Source organism: Larimichthys crocea, chromosome XI (genome assembly GCF_000972845.2).
Source record: "Larimichthys crocea isolate SSNF chromosome XI, L_crocea_2.0, whole genome shotgun sequence".
In the NCBI taxonomy this organism is placed as follows: Eukaryota; Metazoa; Chordata; class Actinopteri; family Sciaenidae; genus Larimichthys; species Larimichthys crocea.
This window is the reverse complement of record NC_040021.1, coordinates 221,434-242,191: the sequence shown is the minus strand read 5'-3', so window position 1 is coordinate 242,191 and position 20,758 is coordinate 221,434. Positions and strand designations below refer to the sequence as shown.

The following is a 20,758-nucleotide window of genomic DNA, read 5'->3' as shown; positions in this document are numbered from 1 at the left end:
TACATACATCCCATGACTGAGCAAAGGCACCTGAAGGCAACAAATCTGAATAGGAGATTGGATCATGAGACTCGAGACTTGTTAAACATAGGTTGTTAAACATAAAGTGTTCAACAACCCCTCCTTGTGCTACAATAAGCAGGAATGAGACGTGAACTAATTCAACCCTGTTCTGTTTAACAATAAAAGTCGTGTGAAAACACATTTTGCAGCTCAAAACAACGGCACACCTTTAGAAGAAGTGTAGAGGAAGTACTTCTGAAATGCAGCACGCATGTGTCAGTTCTATATATTCATAAAAGCACAGCTTTGTTTGGCTGTGAACTATATTGCGGCTTGTGAACGTACTGTAGTCCCCCCCCCCCCCCCCGCTTCTGAGAGCGTAAAATAGAAAAATGATGAATAAGGTCAAGAGAGGGAGTGGAGTGAAAGGATGTGCAAGAGAGACTGAAAGAGAGGGAGACGGACACAAAAGATGATGAGAAAGAGTTGGAATGGATGTGAGGAAAGAGAGGAAGGAAGGGGGTGGAGACATGGACAGAAAGATGCAAAGAGAGCAGAGACAGAGACAGACACAGAGAGAGAGAGAGAGAGAGAGAGGCCTCTAGTAAGTAGCTTTCTCCTGGTTATTGGTTTCAGTGACTGGTCAAAACTATTCTTCTCCATTCTTCTTGTCTCTCTCTCGCCAGCACCTTTTTTTCCCCCTTCGTGGCGTGAAAGATAAAGCGGACGGGCCCAACTGTGTGGCTGGCCCTTGTTCACAGCAGTGGCCTTTTGAAGCCAATTTTCCAGCTCACGGAGCAGAGAAAGACAGGGAGAGAGAGAGAGAGAGAGAGAGAGAGAGAGAGAGAGAGAGACGGAGGGACTCGGAGGAGAGTCGAGGGATGAAGGGATGAAGGGGAAGGGAGGGGGAAGTTTTAGGTGTGTGAATTAGGGTTAGTGTTGAGGTACTGATGTGAGAAAATGCACGGGCACAGTGGGATTACTAACCAAAATATTCCTCACACCTTAACCGTCATAATTGGTACCACTGAACATAATGGTAGCAGGCAAGGAGGGAACGCTATTCACTGGACCTCAAACTAGCAGCAGCGGCAGCAGCAGCAGCGTTTTTTTCTTACAGAGCAGTGGAGCTTGGGGGTAATTCTGCACTTTGGAGTCCACACACGACCCCTTCAGGGTCCAAATTATGGCCGCGATGCATCGCTGGAAAATTGTACTGTACATTCTGCACATTAAAACCGCAGCTTTTTTCCAGGTTATTGGAAGATATACGCTGATATTATCGACTCCTGCAGCCTTCCCCACATGTTTTGGTCATACTCATAACTGAACTGATTATTGAGGTTGATCCATCGCCACGTTTGACATTCGTGGAGAAGACGTTCGCGTTTCGGTGACACAAGTGGGGCGGCTGTGGCTCACAGGCAGAGCGGGTCGTCCACTAATCAGATGATCGGCGGTCGTCCACTAATCAGATGATCGGCGGTCGTCCACTAATCAGATGATCGGCGGTTCGATCCCCCGGCTCCCCGGTTTGCATGCCGAAGTGTCCTTGGGCAAGATACTGAACCCCAAGTTGCTCCCGAAGGCTGTGCCATCGGTGTATGAATGTGTATGAATGGGGTGAATGAGATATGTAGTGTAGAGCGCTTTGAGTGGTCGGAAGACTAGAAAGGCGCTATATAAGTACAGTCCATTTACCATTTACAAGTGTTAGTGTCACAGGCGTTTTCAACCACAGGCCAGTGTCATGCCAGAACAGGAGCTGGGTGAGCAGGCAATGTAACCAGGCTCAGAAGCTTCTATGGACATAATGATAGAGGAGAAAAGACCGAAGAGGACGTTGACGGAGGAAGCTGAGAAGAGAGAAAACAAGAGAGTGAACAAGCAAGAAGCCTTCAGACAAGAATAAATCTGCGACTGACTTTTAGTCTGTGTCGTGTTTCGGTGAAAGTGGCACACGTTATTTCATTTGTCTCATTGATAGCTGGCAAAAGAAACCTTCTGGTACCTCTTGGCTACGTGATACAAAGTCTTTCCAAATTCTCACGGCAGCTTTTCAACCCCTCTCCTCCGACTAGTTGGTTAATTTTGCAAAGACCTGCAGACTGAATCATTGGGGGGGAGGTTTGTCGCTTTAACTGTCATTGTTGAATTCATGGCTTGTACTGTACTTTTATTAGGATGCCCTTGAACAAGAGTTTCTCAATATGACCTTTCCTCGATATTTAAAGGTTAAAATAAAAAAATAAATTCCACCAAGCCGAGCTGTCGCTTAGAGGGTGATTGTTTATTTACCTGTACATATGTACGTGTCCACATCTGTGTATTGTTATAAAGTGTGGTGAGCCACAGAGGTGGGGTTAGATCTGCTAAGGGCTGTTTGGATCTATTGTTTAAATATGTAAAATACGTTCCCTTGTGATAAAGATGTTTTTGTACTGCTCTATTGCAATAAAATTTGTGCACAAATACGGCAGTTTTTTATTATTTAGAATCCATTTTACACCGGTAATTTTTAATCTTTCAATCACGGTGTTGTAGCAGCTATGGAGGAGATTCTATTATATATTTTTATATTATTCTTTCTATACGTGTTATTGCCGTTAAGGTTCCTTTAAGGTTGTCTGTTAAGGTTTCTTGTTTTTCTTGTTCCGCCTCGCAGCGTTGTGCCGATGTCAATAATCATTAAAAGACAAACAGAAATCACACAAATTGCACATCAAACAACTGCAGACAAACTGTTCGGTGACAGATAACCGGATAGTCACACGCGTTAAAGAATAAACAAAACAAAAAAAAGTATGTTCGCAAACACAAACACACCAGAAATCTGACTAAAAAAAATGCAGGAAAACATCTTTTCATTAAGATTATTAAATTCCAGGAGAAGGTTTGTGTGTGTTTGTTGTGGGGGGAGCATGAAGGAAAGGATAATTAAAAATGTTAACCGGCTGCATAAAAACGAACTATGTATGTGTTTTTCTCTCCTTCCCACCCTCCTCCACCCCCCTGCGTGCCGTGGCTCCACTTATCAGCATGAGGAGGGTGGAGGAGGAGGGTGGTGGTGGTGGGGGGGCATACGAATTAAGACCACATAGGGAAAGAAATCAGACTTTTTTTAAATGCCGAGAGACTGGCTAGAAAATTGGCTTAGTGCGGCAGATAGCGAACTGAACAAAAGGAACATATATATGAGCTTGAAGTGATTGAAGTAGCTGGCGTCTCCCGATGTGTGCCCGGCGTTTGATTCCCGCCACGGCTCTTACATAAACTGCTCGCTTAATTTCACACCGCGCATCTGAAAAATGACAACAAACGCTTTCATTAGAGCGCGATGCCGCAGCCCCGCGAAGAGACTTTAATGTTCTTGAAGCGTGGAGGAAGGAAGGAGGAGAAGGAGGAGAGGAAGGGAAGGGGGGGTTGAAGGAGACAGAGGGAATAAACTAGGTGAAGGAGTGTGATAAATGTGAAGAGCGTTCCAAAAACAAGGAGTGGAAAAAGCAGCGAACAACATCTGCTTTGCTTATTTCAATATTCAAGTGCCCCCCTCCCTCATTCTCTCCTGCGTGAATTTGTTTTCCTCGCATGCAATTGGTAACGCTCATCTTTCCTCCCTCTCGCAGACTCTCTCCCTTCTCTCTCTCTCTCTCTCCGGCGTGGTGAATATTTTGCATACGCTTACCGATGTACACGGGCATGAGGAGTAGAGTTAAGCCCGGTTCGGTAATTTGGGATCTTTCATCTGCTCTCGGCACGACGCCAGTTCTACGTTTGACACAGAATCGGGTCACGGGTAGGGTTTTTTTTTTGCCAGAGGCCATGAGGATGTGTGTCTAAGCATATATATGTGTGTGTGTGTGTGTAGGCGTTCTTCTTCACGCTGTACCACAGCTTAGCTCTCCTGCTTATTTCATATGGTGATGCACGGAGGTGCAACACAGAGGTGCCACCCTTGAGGTGACTAACACACCATCCCCAATCCCATCCACCACAACACAGGTCTCCACTCAATACAGCGGCTTTGTTGCCTTTTTCACTGTATGTGTGTGTGTGTGTGTAAAAGAATCTGAAAATAAACAGCTGGAATCATGATTTGTGTATCGAGTTTAAGGCTTCAAACTGCAACTAAACCTTTAAAGCACTCCTGTTGATCCACACTGACCTGTGATCAGGTGAACGGTGTCTCTGTCATTCGTACGTCTGTTCTCACACTATGTAACTTTGGGCTCCGGGTCGGGAGAAGTACGTAACGCTTTACGGCACTAAGTCACACAGCAGCAACTATTTCACTGATTCTGGTGAAACTGGATCATATTTTATGGAGGAAATGTTTTCTGGTTTTCCCTCTGATGTCCTCCGGCTGCTCCGCCTCAACTCTCTGTGATTTACAGAGTTTATGATGGACAGTGAAGTAAACTGCTGACAGCTGTAGCTGCTGTTAGCTCATGTTAGCTCAGTTTGTTTGCTGGGCTGCCCAGAGTTTGTACCACAGGAGGTTTCGATCACTGGGAAGAAGAAGAGGAGGTTTTAACCCTCAGGCTGACAGGGAGCGTAGCCGGAGTCGTGCCAGAACTGGAGTAGGGCAATGTAACCGGGCTCAGCAGCCTCTATGGACATAATGGCAGAGGAGAAGAGAGCGAAGAGGACGCTGACGGAGGAAGCTAAGAAGAGAAAAGGAGAGAGTGAGCGAGCAAGAAGCCGCCGGACAAGAGTAAATGTGGGACTGACTTTTAGTGGTTGGTGAGAGCTTGGTGAAATAAAAGGCTGAAAGACAGACGCCGAGCTGGGCTGACTGCTGCTGGACTGGTCAGTAATATTAGCTGGCTGCTACGTCTCATGTTGTTGACCTCGTTTACTTGCTAGTTTTTGATCATAAGTGAAATAATCATAACAAATACTCGAGTTACCGCCAGGAATATTGTCACAAGCCTCGCTCCAGTTGTCCCACCACCTGATATTCCCACAGTAACCCAACAGACTCCGAGGGGACAAGATGGCAAGCCTTATCAAAGTAGGTAAACGCCATGGACCCCTCCAGCATGCTTGTACAGGTAATGTGTTGGTCTGTGGGCCTCGCGGGTACACAGAGTTAATTATCTGACCTGGAAATTTGAGTACATTGTTTACACTCCAAAACATTTCCCCCGCTCTTTCTTATGAATGCAGAATTTACTGATGCATACTCGACTTTCCTTGTGTACTATGAAAGTCAATAATAACTTAATTTGCCTTTAAAAACAGCAGCAACAAAGCGTTAATGAATATTTCCCCGGTGATTGTTTGCTGTCATTCACGCTGATTTGTTTAGTGTGTGTGTGTGTGTGTGAGTGTGTGTGCACCTTGAGGCCTTCAGCAGGTGAGCAGCTGAGCAGGACCAGGTTGTTCCTGTGGGTGTCTGTGGGTGTCCAGGTCCACAGCTCCTCACCGGGTTCGTCTAGGTCCCACCAGCAGAGCGCCACGTCCTGGAGACGGTTGAGGCCGACGCGCCTGTGGAGCCTACGACCCCGCCCACTCATGTCCACACACACCACCTGGACATGGAAACACACGTACACACAGATTCACCTGCACGGTCGCATCAACACCTGAGGGGGCTGTGAAACGTCCACATCTGTATCCCCAAATATCGCCCGCCTGTCCTTCCCCCGTCCTGTTTTTGTTGATGTCTAAGGTTGTTTTTTTATCTTCCATTATTAATGTGTGTGTGTGTGTGTGTGTGTGTGTGTGTGTGTGTTTTGTTCTGTCGGGCTTGTTGTTTTAGTGATGTGCATATTTTTGGGAAGGTCTGCCACGCTCTACGGGCCACAACAAAGAGACGCACAGTAATGAGCTCTCGCGGCGCTCGGGGCGGGCACACACACACACTCGCACTGAAACACACACACACACACCCATACATACATGAATGCATGCATGCATGTATGCACACAAACACACACGTACATACATGTGGACCCTTTTGTAGAGACACACACACATGATGAAACAAACAGCGCTCTGTGTAGAAGCAGGTGGAATTCAGGTGGTTCTTCTTCACACACACACACACCCACATGTACAGAGCCACGTAATATGAATGCATTAACACACACACACACACACACACACACCACACATGTCAGTGCAGAGGAGTGTGTGGGACCTGACAGAGGAGCGGGAAACTTGGTGTAAAAGCACAGATACATGCAGAAATTAGTAAATCGACAGGCTGTACTGTATGTGTAGAGGTTCAGTGGTCCATGTCTTGCCCTCTTGGGGTGTGTGTGTGTGTGTGTGTGTGTGTGTGTGTGTGGACACAAAATACAGAGGCAAATTAAAATGATGGAAGTGCATCTGACGATAAAGGGAACAAAGAGTTGGGCCGAGCAGCTGAACAGGAGATCACTGACAGATTAGAAAATAAATAAAATCTGAAAATCGCCGGGGTTAATAACACACTCTATCTCCACCCGCCGCCCCCCGCCTGCCTCCATCCATCCCTCCGTCCGTCCTCACCCATCTCTTCCCTCTTCTAGTCTTTTTTTTTTTTTTGCTGGCGTTTGCTGGTCAGCAATAATCAAAAACCACTTTCTGTGGGCCGGATTAGTTTAGCCCCCTCCCCACGCTCTCCCCTTCCCTTCTCCAGCTTAGCCCACTGGACCAGGGCGATGTGTATGTGGTTGTGCATGTGTGTGTTTGTTGTGGGTGTGTGCATGTGCAACACACACATATGTTGCAGGTTGCATGCACATGCATGGCAGAGGTGTGGTGTGTACAATATTGTGTGGAGGTGGAGGTGGAGGTGGTGGTGTCTTATCAGGACTCTGCTTCTGGAGACAGACGCACGGCAGGAACGATTGCTTTTATACACACCAACATGCACGCGCACACACACACACACACACACACACCTTAACAAAAGGGCCTGGCAGTAATGTGATAATGCCAGGGTTAGCGGTTAGCCTGCTAGCGAAGGAGGACACAGTGTTGTTTTGTTTTGGGGGAGGGAAGCAGGAGACGACACATAATCAGACGTGTTACCAACACCTGCAAACACACCTCCAAGATCAGATCAGACTGCCTCTCAATACACACCTTTATGAGCAGAAGCGTGTTCCCATGGTGACTGCATCAAAACTACTCGCAACTTTGTACACCTGTTGAAATTAAGTTGTTGCTGACAAACTGACCAGTAAGTTTCTCACACTATGTAACTTTGGGCTCCGGGTTCGGGAGAAGTACGTAACGCTTTACGGCACCAAGTCACACAGCAGCAACTATGTCACTGATTCTGGTGAAACTGGATCATATTTTATGGAGGAAATGTTTTCTGGTTTTCCCTCTGATGTCCTCCGGCTGCTCCGCCTCAACTCTCTGTGATTTACAGAGTTTATGATGGACAGTGAAGTAAACTGCTGACAGCTGTAGCTGCTGTTAGCTCAGTTCGTCAGCTTGGCGGTGAGCTCAGAGCGACGGGTACCCGTCGCTCTGAGCTCACCGCCAAGCTGACGAACTGAGTGTTTGTACCAACAGGCGTTATGGACTACCAGGAAGAAGAAGAGGAGGTAACCAGGCTCAGCAGCTTCTATGGACATGATGGCAGAGGAGAAGAGAGTGAAGAGGACGCTGACGGAGGAAGCTAAGAAGAGAAAAGGAGAGAGTGAGCGAGCAAGAAGCCGCCGGACAAGAGTAAATGTGGGACTGACTTTTAGTGGTTGGTGAGAGCTTGGTGAAATAAAAGGCTGAAAGACAGACGCCGAGCTGGGCTGACTGCTGCTGGACTAGTCGGTGATATCAGCTGCTGCTGGTGACCTGGTTATTATACTCAATGTAGCTTTAATGTCCTTATTTTAGTTTATTTAACAATATTCTGAGTAGACTTTCCAAACCAGAGCAGTTCTCTGGCTGCTGAATTGTAATATCTGTCGCTTTGTAATAAATGAATGCACACACACACATATACACATATACACACATTACCCATACACACTCCATCAGTGTGTTGTACCGTACCTTGATTTCACAGGGCGAGAGTTTGTCTGTTCGCCTGCCAGTCTCCGGGGAGTCCTGGTTCTTTTGGTTGAGGTAGACTGCAGCCACTTGGCTCTGCTCCAGGAAGGACAGCAGAATCAGCCTATCGCTCAGCACCGCTGGGAATGACATCAGCACACCGAGTGTCAAGATTCAGAACAACAAGAGTTCATCTGAGAGGAATACACACGAGGATACGTTTGGCTTTATTTTAACGGTGACAGTAGAGAGAGGGAGGGAGACAGGATGCCATGCAAAGGGCCTGAGCTGGATGTGATTTGTAAGGACTCAGCCTTGTATGTGGCACAAGCTCTATCAGGTGAGCTACCAGGGGACGCACAGAAAAGAACGGAAACAATTCACATCATGAAAAGAAGTTCTAGGAGCTCAGGAACACTGAGGCGCCGTCAAAAGAGAGACAATACACCCTGAGGACACTACACGGAGGCCAAAGCTTCACTGATGGATTCTTGATAATGATTTAGGGACTTTCTGGATTCATGATTGAAGACTTTTATGCAGTTTTTGAACTCTTTAACCCTGATTATATTCGATCTTAGGAGGTATTTTGATATGTTTTATTCTGTAGTGCACTCAGGGGCGCCGCCAGGAATTTTGGGCCCCATGACAAAAAAATCAAATTGGGCCCCCTCTGTGCAGCTGTTGTCACCACATCTCTAGGACCTAACTATCCCATCAAAAGCTTTACATAACTCTAATTAATTAAAGGCTTGCAACTGTTTTGCGTCTTGTAGTTCAATACTAGTACTAGCACAATATTTACATGCATGCAAGTCTGCATACAGTCTGCAGTGCAGTTCACTGTTTGATGCGAGATTAAACGCCACCATAAAAATGTGATAAAGGCCATTTTTATTTAACTTTAACTGTCCAAAACATGTAAAAACAAAGAGATAATTAATTTCATTATTATATTTGGAATATATATACTCAATGATGATGGTTTAATCATTTTATATTGGTGTTTACCTATTTTTTGGGGCCTATCGTCAGTCGTGGGCTCTTGGAATTGTCCTAACTTTTCCCCCCTACACTCGTGTTGGAGGTGTAGCATCCTTTAGAGGACGCCCATCTAGACAGCTGATAGATCTATCTATACATCTAGCTGATAGAGACTCTTACACAGTATATGCAGTATAGAGAGACATCACTCCTGTTCTTAAATCCCTTCATTGGCTTCCTGTCCTTCATAGAATTGATTTTAAACTTTTAACATTTGTTTTTAAAGCTCTTAACGGCCTCGCCCCTTCATACTTATCCGAGCTTTTAACTGTCCGCAATCCTGCTAGAGCTCTGAGGTCTAAAGATCAACTGTCGCTGGAAGTGCCCAGGTCAAAATATAAACACTGGGGTGACCGAGCGTTTTCCGTTGCCGCCCCCAGACTCTGGAATAAACTCCCCGTCGAGATGTGTCTCGTTTCTGACCTGGGCCTTTTTAAATCCAAGCTAAAAACCCACTTATTTAGGATGGCTTTTAACACCCAGTAGTATGATGACACTTTTATCATTTCTTATTCAATTTTGTTGCATTTTATTGTTTTTATAGTTTTGTTTGTTTTTACCTATTGTTCTCGTTATTTATTATCTACTGTAAAGCACTTTGGTACACCAAAGGACTGTTGTAAAGGGCTGTATAAATAAAGTACATTTACATTTACATAAAGAGACGCCACCGACACTCCCCTTTCAGAGACCAGCAGCAAGTCGTGAGTCTCTCACAAGAGAAGCGAATATGAGCTGAAATTATGAGCGACTCTGTCATCCCACAGTCGAAGATGAACTTTGTTCATCACTCTTACATGATCTGGTGACGGATATATCTTCTCTCTGTCAGTGCTGAATCGTCGGCCTGGTTTCACAAAGCTGATCTCTAACAACTGAACTAAAAGTTAAATAACTGGTACAGCACAATCTGCTTGGATCCATCTATACGAGGTGTATTTTGTATCATCGGCGCAGGTTGGAACGTCCATCAAAGTCACTTCATGTTCTAATAGGAACAGAAGAAACATGCTGCCTCTGTCTGCTACAGAGTTTTGTGAGAGTTTGTGACTCTTCTCACATGTGAGCATTCTCTAAACGTTTGTCTCAATGTTTTCACTGCACAATCATTTATCAGTTCTCATGATTTACGACTCAATTAAGAGAAGTTTGGAGTGGGAGGACACACGTTTCTCAGTCTTCCTCTTCCTCTCCTCGCTCCACCTTCCTGCGTCTCCTCCTCTCCTTCCCACCCCCTCGTACACTCTTTGTATCTCTTTCCTCCCGTAGGTCTCTCCTCTTTTTTTTTTTTTTCCTGCCGTCAGTGTACTGCAGGCTCCGAGGCCTTTTTGTGGTAGAAGAACACACTTGATCCTGTTCAACTCTTCAGGAGCTGCATGGAAACGCTGATTAGCAATTAAGCCCCCCTCTCCTTCAAATTAATCTGTTTATGAAACCAATTAAATGGAAAGGAAGGGAGGAAGGAGGAGGAGGAGGAGGAGCAGGAGGGGGGGTTGTTACACATGTCTCTCAGATATCCTGCTTTGAGTTGAACAAGTAAGGCTGCACCCCGAGATTTAGAAATCTAACCGCCCAATTAACCGTGGCGTGTGTGTATTTATAAATGTGCGGGTATTGGTATGATTACACTTCAAATCATCCTGTTGGTGTGAAAATTACAAATTAATATGCAAATATTCACGAGAGGAGTGAAACGCCGCTCGAACGCACAAGGAACTAGAATCTCAAATCGGGTCAGTCGAGTCGGTGTGTCCGCGCGTTGAAGTTGGATTATGAAGCGTTTGTAATGAGAACTGGCTTAAACCATCACAAAATGCAGACATTAACGATGCTTCGGCTTCAACGTTTAATGCAATAGTAAGCGTCTTTGTAATAGATTACAGCCAAATCAAGTTAAACGCAGTTTAGTATTGATCTCTTTGGGTGTCTATAAACGGGATTAGGTTTAATCCCATTCATTCCCAAATGAAGGAGGGGGTATGAAACCAGGCTGTGGCTCAATCTGGGACCAGGTGGCTGATTTGGCATTAAGGGCCAGACCTTCATGACCCACCCATACACACACACACACACACACACACACACACACACACACAGTGCATACATGTACAGATTCATAAGTGCGTGCCCTCCAGGCACACACATGCACAGATAGTCACATATACATTCATACATGCAAGCCTGCATCCATGCTTTATGTATTCTGCACACACCAACACACACGCACAAGCATAAAACAAACCAACCACATGTTAAAGCATGCACACGGACACACACACACACACACACAGTCCTCTAAATCCATTTAATGCCATCTCCTCAGCAGCGTGTTGACATAAGAGGCCAATGGGCTTAACCAAAGCACATTTAAACATGGGTAAATGAAACCGGCTATGAAAAATCACTTAAGGACGCTTAATCGTGGAGCATATGTGCAGCTTGGCCCAGCCATCAGCCAAAGGAAGCCTCTAATACTTTGATGGTGTAAAATAAATGTAATCTACCGCCCCTATGATGCAATCGGAGGAAGGTAACCGGCGTCGAGGATGCAAGGTTAGGCTGCAGTAAAAGCCTGAAACAAAACAAAACAAAACATGGGAAGCACGGCGGTGTCGCTTCCGACTGAATCCGTGCAAATCAGAAAGTGGATTTTCTTCAGCATTCACACAGTGAGAAGCATTTTTCTTTTACGAAAGTTGTCAAATCCAAAAACGACGTTACACAGCGCCTTATTTTTTAATTTGACTGAAGCGGAAACCATTAGCTGATTGATTGATTGAGAGGACTTGATCGTTTCAGTAATTTTCAAGCAATATTTGGCTCCTTAAATATGAGGATCTGCTGCTTGTTTATATCATACACGATAATAAATTAAATATATGTTGGTTTTGGACCAAACATTTAGACACATTTAGGCTCTGTGAGGTTGTGACTTGTGTTTGTCACTACTTTTTAACGTGTCACGTGCTAAATTGGCAGCTTAATTAATAATAATAATAATAAAGTTGTAGCTCCATATGTGACTCAAACTGACATCACAGTGACTGCAGACACAAATGCAAACAGTCCAACAATACGGCACTTGTACCCAGCATATGTCACAACTCGACTGTAATTGTAAACTGTATCTGTAATTGTATGTTGTGAATGTGTTCGACGGTATGATCTGGTCCGGCTCTCTAACTCTAATTGTCTCAGGCTAATTTAACAAGTGACAGATGTGAGAACAGCCTCTAACCTCGTACACACACCCATCAACCCCCCGTACGCACACACACAATCCCCGGAAACCGCCCTCTCACAACCATTACTCTAATAATTAGTGCCTCTGAGGCTTTGAATGGAGCACAGCGGGAGGTGAGTGGGTGTGTGGGTGTGTGTGTGTGTTTGTACCTGAGTGTGTGTGTGTGTGTGCGATTTTGTATGTGTGTGTGTGTGTGTTGCAAGTGTGTGTGTGTGTATGTGAGTGGACGTACAGTAAGAGCTTGTTGGTTTATAAAAAAAAAGAAAAAAGTGTGTGTCTGTAATTACATATGTACGCAGGTGAGGACGAGTGTGTGTATGAGGTGTTTGTGTGTGTATGAGGTGTGTGTGTGTGTGTGTGTATGTGTGTGTGTGTGTGTGTGCGCGCTATGGGGGCTTTATCAGGTGTCTGGAGACCTCGGACGGAAGTGGGGAGGGCCGTGTTATGAACAAATAATTGATACAGAAAGAAAGAAATAATTAGCAGATTTGGGCCGGTGTCCACGGCCTCTTATTCTCTCCTGCCAGGTCTGCGGAGCGAGGGAGCACAGCAGTGCGAGGGGAGGAGAGAGAGGCGGAGGCGGTGCTCCCTGGAGGAACGTGCGATGGAGGGAAAAACACTGATGGATGCTCTTAAGGGAAGGCCCCTGGACACACGCAGCACAAAAGGATTTGCCCGCAATTAGCTAGCAGAGTCGCCTCGCTCACCTGTGGCACCTGTTATATATGTGCGTGTGTGAGTGTGTGTGTGTGTGTGTGTGTGAGAGAGAGTGCTTGCGTGACAAAGTGGTGAGGAGTGTGTGTGTGTGTGTTAGATGTCAAGCTGCGTGTGTGGTGAGCAGGTGTAAGCATAGCCGTTGTAAGAAAAGTGCATGATGGAGGGTTTTGTGGGTTTAAAATGTGTGTGTGTGTGTGTGTGTGTGTGTGTGTGTGTGTGTGTGTGTGTGTGTGGGGTGGCTGTGGGCAGATATAGGTACATGTGGTGGAGACAATGGTGTTTGTGTCCTTAAATCTGCTTAAAAACCAAAGCGAGCCTTTAAGTCACATATCACTGGATGAATGCAGAAATCACAACAATACAGCGGGAAGCATTCTTCGCCGCCATAATAGACGTGATGGTTATGCAACAGCGGCACCAAAGTAACCGCGGCTTCAATGCACAGGGCACCGGATGCAGGATTAAAGAGTGGAAAACATCTTATGACACACACACATAGTGTGTATCAACAGCTGAATAACAAGCTTGTTTATTGTGTGTCCGTTACTAACCGTCAGTCACTGTGTTTGCTGGTAGTCGGCCCACTAATGTGCGGTCTATGTACACTTGTTCGAGCTGAGGTCCATTTAGGGTCAGCGTCACCAGTACCCCACTGCTCAGCATCACCTGCAATGTACGAAAACAAAGAAGATCTTAAAAGAAGAAAAGTAACGTAACTCCTTTAAATCAGAAACAAAAGAATGTGAATGTTGAATGTTATCGCCACTGACAGTAAAAAGAATGGACGGTGTATCCGTGACGTCACCCACAGGTTCATGAAGATGTTGTGAGGCTCAGTGTGGTCATGATGTTGGCAGACCTGCCACCTCCAATCCGTGGATGGTGGGTGGAATGACGCCTGAAGCTACGCTCTTAATCCTGCATAACTTTAATCCTTAATATAATGTGAACAGGTGAGTTGTATATAAATTCACCCTCAGTACAGTTGTCATGAACGGGGAAATTAGCTACAGAGACCAAAACTGTTTTTTGTACCAGGCTGTAAACATGTTTATTTCTGCTGTGAAGTTGGACATTTGAACATGGGGACTTATGGAGACTGACTCACTTCTGGAGCCAGCCTCAAGTGGACGTTAGAGGAACTGCAGTTTTTAGCACTTTACTTCACAGCCACGGAGGTTGCAGCTTGGCCTGGAAGAGAAATCTCTCCTGATTGTGATGTTGTACACAATTTTTCATAGTTATAATAAAACTTGTGCTGACTTTGATACTTTATTGTCTAAAAATCGACGAGGGTTCTTCTTCAGGGACAGTTAGTGTTAGTGTTAAATCACCTCCCGGGTCTTGTTTGGTTGAAGTGCTCATGCATAAGAAATGAGACAAATTCAAACATTTCAAACGTGTCCAAAAACATTTGCTTTAAGGGATCAAAACATGTCACCTGATAATTATGATGACATTATGTTCTCTGATAGCTTTAAATGACCTGGCAACCGGTACTAAAGTCCGGTAAAGCTCTTTTATCTGAGGCCTGGTCTGGGCGGAGTGCTCAGCTTCTGCCACTACCTGAGCCTGAAAAGAGGTGTGTGTGTGTGTGTGTGTGTGTGTGTGTGTGTGTGTGTGTGTGTGTGTGTGTGTGTGCAGTCGGTGGGCTGAGGAGGGTGTGTACCTGGCAGCAATGCTTTTTCCTCCATCTGGTGTGAACGCAGGTGTTGGTCTGCAACAGATCCTGAATGAGAGAAACAGAACAAACTGAGTCCAAACGTCCAATACAACTGAAAACCCACAGAGCTGAAGCTGAGAGCAGCGCAGAGTTCGGTTTAAACGGGTCGTTTAAATGTGTTCGTTTGGATAAGATGTATATTAAATCTTCTGTGGCGTCTGTTCGCATCTACCAAAGGTCGTGAAACGGTGAAGTCTGATGTAATAACTCAATAATCGCGTTAATCGCGTTGGTGTTGGTACACGCTGCCGGACACTTGCCACTGCAGCAGTTCCTGCTCACGGAGGGGTGGGAGAGGAGTTGAAAGGGGATGCAGGTAAAGCCTGTGTGTGTGTGTGTGTGTGTGTGTGTGTGTGTGTGTGTGTAAGGTCAGTCATTCCTGCCACATTCCAAACCCAGCTGGGGTGATTGGATGGGAGGAGAGAGGGACGGAGGAGGAGGAGGAGGAGGAGGATGGTGGGGTGTGGAGGTGAGATGGGGTGTTTCTAGTTTCAGACAATGGTTACGGGTGAGAGGAAGGAGGTGGATGGGTGGGGAGCGTGTGTGTGTGTGTGTGTGTGTGTGTGTGTGTGTGTGTGTGTCTCTAACAGCCACAGACAGGTTCCAGCAAACAAAGCTTGGTCTGTACTGCCACAAGTACAGAGGGGACTACAGGGGGAGAGGCGGAGATGAATGCGGGGAGAGGAAGGGAAGGGAAGGAGGGAGGAAGAGAAGGGGATGAGGGGGCAGCCTGCAGCCCCCTGATCCCCTCAAATATCCCCCTCGATGACAGAGCTCGGCCGAAAGAGAGGTGATGAGAGAGGGGAGGGGAGAGAGGAGAACAAACGGGAACGACAGGGAGAGTGAAGGGAGCGGGAGAAAAGAGAGAGAATGCCCCTATTTGTTAATCAATCGGCCGTTTCGGAAAGGGAAAACTCCGAAAATCCCCAGAGGGAGGAAGGAGGTGGAGGAGGGAGGGGGTGGTGGTGGTGGTGGTGGGTTTAACAGAGGAGGCGGATACCTCCAACTCCTTCAGCGAATCGCGTAGCTTCTCCGGTCGGCGGTTCTTGGGGGTCCACGAATAGCCTCGAGCTATAGAGGGGGAAAACACGAGAAGAATCTGAAAGATCATGTGACCTGAACTTTTTAAAACACAGACATCGGAGAAATAAGTTTTTTTTTTTTTTTTTTTAAAGGCCCTCATGGGAAATCGGAGGAATGTGGCAGCAAATAAGAGAAAAAGGGCAGAAAGGGTTGAACTTTATATCTGAGTTGACATGAGGAAGAAAGAGTGATGACAGGACAGTCAGGTGGGGTAAAGAGATGCAGGTACATGACGCTCGCTCTCATGAACCACGGGGACAAATCCTGAGGACCTGTGAGGACGTCTTTCAACGACTGTCCTCATAATTAATCACTGCTGCTTTTCTGTGTTTTAATATCGACGTGAACTGATGGACTGAATTGTAAATTCAACATTTCTCACTAATCTATGTCATTTTATTGCTGAATTGAAAGATAATCAACAGGTTAGTCATTGCGACAACTGTTTTAAAGTATTTATTTATCTAAATCAGGATTTCTCGTCCTCCTCTTCGTACTATCTTAGCGTCACATTTGAGCTCATAACTAATCATAGAAGGTGAAGTGCACTGTGACTACAGAGAGACTAAATGTAAAACTTGTTTTAAATTACACTCCTGCAATATCATTCAAAACTAATTATTAAGGTGTAAATGTTTCTAAATTAATTTATTTAATAAAATAATATATATCTTCCACCGGTGACATAAATCACCTGCTTCTTTTTAAGTATAAAGTATGAATCAATGCTTGTTTGTAGTTTTTATTAATTTATTTTATTTAGTGCGGCCTGTCACATCATAAAAAAACAAACAGAATTGAAAACATAAGCAACAACAGAGAAATAAAATAGTATTATGATCAACAGACGAGACATGCTAATAAACAACTGGGCAGCAATAAATGAAACGATTTATCTCATAAAATAAGTGAGATAGTTTAAAAATCTGCCATGTCCACTATACAGAAGTGACGAGGGAGGGAGATGAGTTCAGGATGATTCATGACTTCAGTTCTTTGAGTCAGGAGCTCCACATTTTGATCTCAGGCCGCATGTGTCGCCGAGCCAGAAACCGCAGAGTGACCTGATTATTCACGGATGAATTAAACATCTTAATGAAGTAATGAAAACTTACTATGACCAAACTAACACCGACGTCGTTAGAAGTTTTATATTTCTGGCTAATATTTCCCCAAAGCAGCAAAAGTCTGAAGTCTGCTGCTTACAGATTGATGTAGCCGCACTAGAAAGGAGGAGAAAATATTCTACTGAAAGCAAAATGTCCCTTCAAAAACACACACACACACACACACACACACACACACACACACACACAGGTCCTTGAGGAGAAGCAAATATTTAATCGTGAGGACTTTTGGCGCTCTTGACTTGAGTTATCTCCCAAATGCAACCTCACATTTAGCGAGCACATATCACAACACGTGCCACACCGAGGCCTCCCCCCTCGTTTTAATTTCCCAGCCCTCCTCCTCCTCCCTTTTTTTTTCCTCCTCCATCTCTAGTGGTTAAACAGAGGAAGGGAAGCATGTGAGAAAAAAAAAAAACAGCTAATTGAATTTGTGCCCAGGAACATACGTAAAGTTCAGAGAGAGGAAGAGGAAGAGGAAGAGGAAGAGCTGCTGTTTCCAACACGGTGCAATCACTCGCCTATCTGTTTATTTTACAGTCTCCCTTTTCATCTCCGCTGAAACAAACCATTAAGGAGCGCGACTCCCTATTAAGAGTGAGTGGGAAGAGGAGGTAAACAGATGCATGCAAATGAGGGTGTGGAGGGGGGTCAGCGGGGAGAGAGGGGGGAGGCAGGGGAGGGCAGGGGGATGAGTGTTCGTCTCCTGATAAGGGTGTTTGTATTCCACTACTGGGTGAAAAGGAGAGAGAGTGAGGGGGAGAGAGAGGAGGCAGAGAGAGAACAGAGGAAGTAGGACAGTTGACTGACTAGGACAGCGATTTCTGGAAGATGGTCACTGACTGGTAAGATGATTAGGGCCCAGACACACACACACCCACACACACACACACACACACACACGGCTTACCTTCACAGAAGTGGAGTTTCTCATCGTAGTAGTGATGCTCGAGGGCATTGGCTGAAAAACAGAACAATCTGGAGTTAATGCAAACACAAATGTACATGATGAAAACTGAGCTGGAACACAACACCTCCCCCTCCCTTTCCTCCTGAGCTCCAAGAGGCCTTGTTGGCACGGTTGTAACCCATAACCGTGCCTCATGGCCTGGTCACCGCGAGCAAGAAAGTGGCCAGTCTGGTGGCCCGGCCTCTCTGGCAGGCAGGAACACCTCCAGGATTAGTAGTATTAATCAGATAAGGGGGTGAGGGGCCAGACAGGCCCAGACATGGGCACCTGCTCTGGGGCTAGGGTGGGGAGGGCTGGGGGATTTTTGTTTTTTGGCTGCAGGGGACCCCCCGAGCTGCTCCAATGAGCCTGGGTCTACCTCTAGTGGGGAGATGTGGAACTACAATGACCTTCTTGGCCATTTCAGTGACACTGATACACTGAGACCAATCGATGTGGTCTCACAGAGTGTTTGACGTGTTAGAAATGATCGCGTGAATGTCAAAGTAAGTAGAAAACGCTGCCTTCAGTGCGTCTTAATATGAGTGTTATCTTTTGCATATTTCACATGATCGCTTGTTTTCCTGACTGCTTTTATATGATGTTTCGTTTAGAGTAAGTATTAGATGATACGGTGGGTGTTAAACTCTTGATAAATAATCATGATGGATGTTTTTATTTCTCCCCCAAACTTGATGGTTGCTCATTAATGTTTTGAAGAAACACTCAAAGATCTGAAGAAATGTTTTCAGGGGCTTTAAATGTCACATGAACTGAAGGGACCTTTGCTTAAAGAGAGAGAGAATTAAAGTGAAAATGTTAAATTATAACAGATTTATGGTTCGTACAAACGTATGCTTTTACTCTTTATACTGCCATTCCATCACCGTCTACGTCAGAGGGGTTGGTCCGCTCAGGAAGACCGGTCGTGGTGTTCATAAAACATGAAAGTGGATGGTCTTTGCTTGGATTTATTGCTGCATTCAGGGGCAATACAAAAGTGACCACCACTGCATCAGTTTTTAGTTTGGGGCTCCAGATTTTCCACTGAGCCTGTCATTAGTTAGCTAATGTTTGCTCATGTTATACACTTGTTTATTATTATTTTTATCCAGATTCACTGACAGGTGTTAAACCTATCGAGATGTACAGAGTGGGAATTCATCCTCATGCTAACTACATCTAGTGTTTCATGTTCGCTTTAATAAAAGCCAAAATATTAGGTCAGCGTATTGTTTTGAAATGGAACTGACTTCCTTTTGTTTAAGCTTGAACGCCAGAAGTTTTAATCTAAACGTAATCGTATCATGACCTGAGCTATCGTTACACCGCTGGGTGAAAATGTTGTGATATTTTTGGATCTGCTCTTCTTTCTCCCTTCCTCCTCCTCCTCCTCCTCCTCCCCCTTTCCTCCCTCCACTCTGATATCAAGCCACACTTTAGTAATCCTCCAAATGAAAGGATTTGGAGCGAGAGCATCGTCTCTCCACTGAAGATTGGAATGAAAGAGAAGGCAGCTTCTCAGATGAGAGAGAGAGAGAGAGAGGGGGAGAGAGAAGGGAGAGGACCCCGTGATGATGAGAGGGGAGAGAGGACGAGACGGGGAGACGTACTGTACACAAAATGAGAAAGAACAAAATATACATGGTGACAAAGAGAAGGAAATCAATGAAAGAGAGGCAGAGACATCTGAGACAGGCACGGGAACAAAAGGAAAACATGGAGATGAAGAAAGAGACTAAAACACACAGGAAACATATTTAATGTATTCTCCATCTTTAATGAAGTCAGATGAATATTATTCAGCTGCTCTCGTCAGTATTTTAAATGAACGGATTGGTCATTCTGCAGAATCAGAGAATTATCCCTGATGCTGCTGCTGCTCCTCCGTTTTAACCTCTTTAAGCTCGTTGTTTTGGTTCACTGTTTGCTTCACTCTCACAGCTTTTGACACACCGCTCACCTGCTCGGCATCAAAAATCTATTCATGGACACAGATGAGGCTGCGACACACACGGTAAAGGTAAAGTAATAGTAGCACTTCTCTACAGAGTTAGTGTTGGTTCTTGGCCCGATCACATTTAGGATTCAACAACAGTAAATAAAAACTCTCTACAGCTGAATAAGGTCAGTCTATGCTGCTGCTGTATTTTAATGTATGTCATGACGGTGATATTTTACGAGGTGCTACGTAATGTCAGAAATATTGGTGCTGCAAAAGTTCATTCTCCTTATGAAAGTTCGATTATACTAGTCTGTAATGTGTAAAGTGGTCGTGTATAAAATTCTTACACACTTTTAGAAAAATGTACTAAGATGTTGGACAAAGATGACGTCACATTTATACCTCTGCAAAGGAGGTCACGTCTTTGGCAAAACGACAGGCCTTTATGAAACTTTGTGGAAGGGTGTAGCGTGGAAGAAGGAGAAGAAGAAGAACCTGTTACATTTGGAGCGGATCCGAATCACAGGACGGATATACAAATTATGTTTCATTGCATTCAACATTGCAAGGTTGTGGTTGCAGGTTTGCAAGATTGGGAATATTAGCCTCGTCACTCTGCCCTTCTGTGTTGTTCAGTCGAGTCTAATTTACAACGTGTGGCACATAGACGAAGAGAAACTCTATAGCAAACCTCCTCGGGGTACTGTAAATTTTTAAAAAAGCATTATTTTTTATAAAAAAACACGCACAAAATAAGGAAAGCGAAGGAGGAGGCAGCTCGTCCGCACACTGCTACGACTGCGGGGGAGCGATTCGACGGTAAGCGAAGCCTCCTGGCCCGAGGCAATATGAGGCTGGACTACATGGGGCCTCTTGCTATGTGATCTGGGAGAAAGTCAACAGTTTAGTTTTCCTATCGCTGTGTGTCAGG

At 45.1% G+C, this 20,758-nt stretch overlaps 1 protein-coding gene across 6 annotated transcripts in view; it reads right to left on the bottom strand.

Annotated features, from left to right (window-relative positions):
• The window catches only part of wdpcp (WD repeat containing planar cell polarity effector), a 72,582-nt gene that overhangs the window by 28,764 nt on the left and 23,060 nt on the right, over positions 1 to 20,758 (bottom strand). For all 6 annotated transcript variants that reach the window (XM_019260923.2, XM_027284210.1, XM_027284209.1 and 3 more), the window contains 6 exons: positions 17,844 to 17,894; positions 15,724 to 15,794; positions 14,670 to 14,729; positions 13,552 to 13,666; positions 7,999 to 8,135; positions 5,346 to 5,537 (listed from right to left, as the gene is read on the bottom strand). In XM_019260923.2, coding sequence (XP_019116468.2) covers positions 5,346 to 5,537; positions 7,999 to 8,135; positions 13,552 to 13,666; positions 14,670 to 14,729; positions 15,724 to 15,794; positions 17,844 to 17,894 — 626 coding nt within the window. The remainder of the gene's footprint in view (positions 1 to 5,345; positions 5,538 to 7,998; positions 8,136 to 13,551; positions 13,667 to 14,669; positions 14,730 to 15,723; positions 15,795 to 17,843; positions 17,895 to 20,758) is intronic.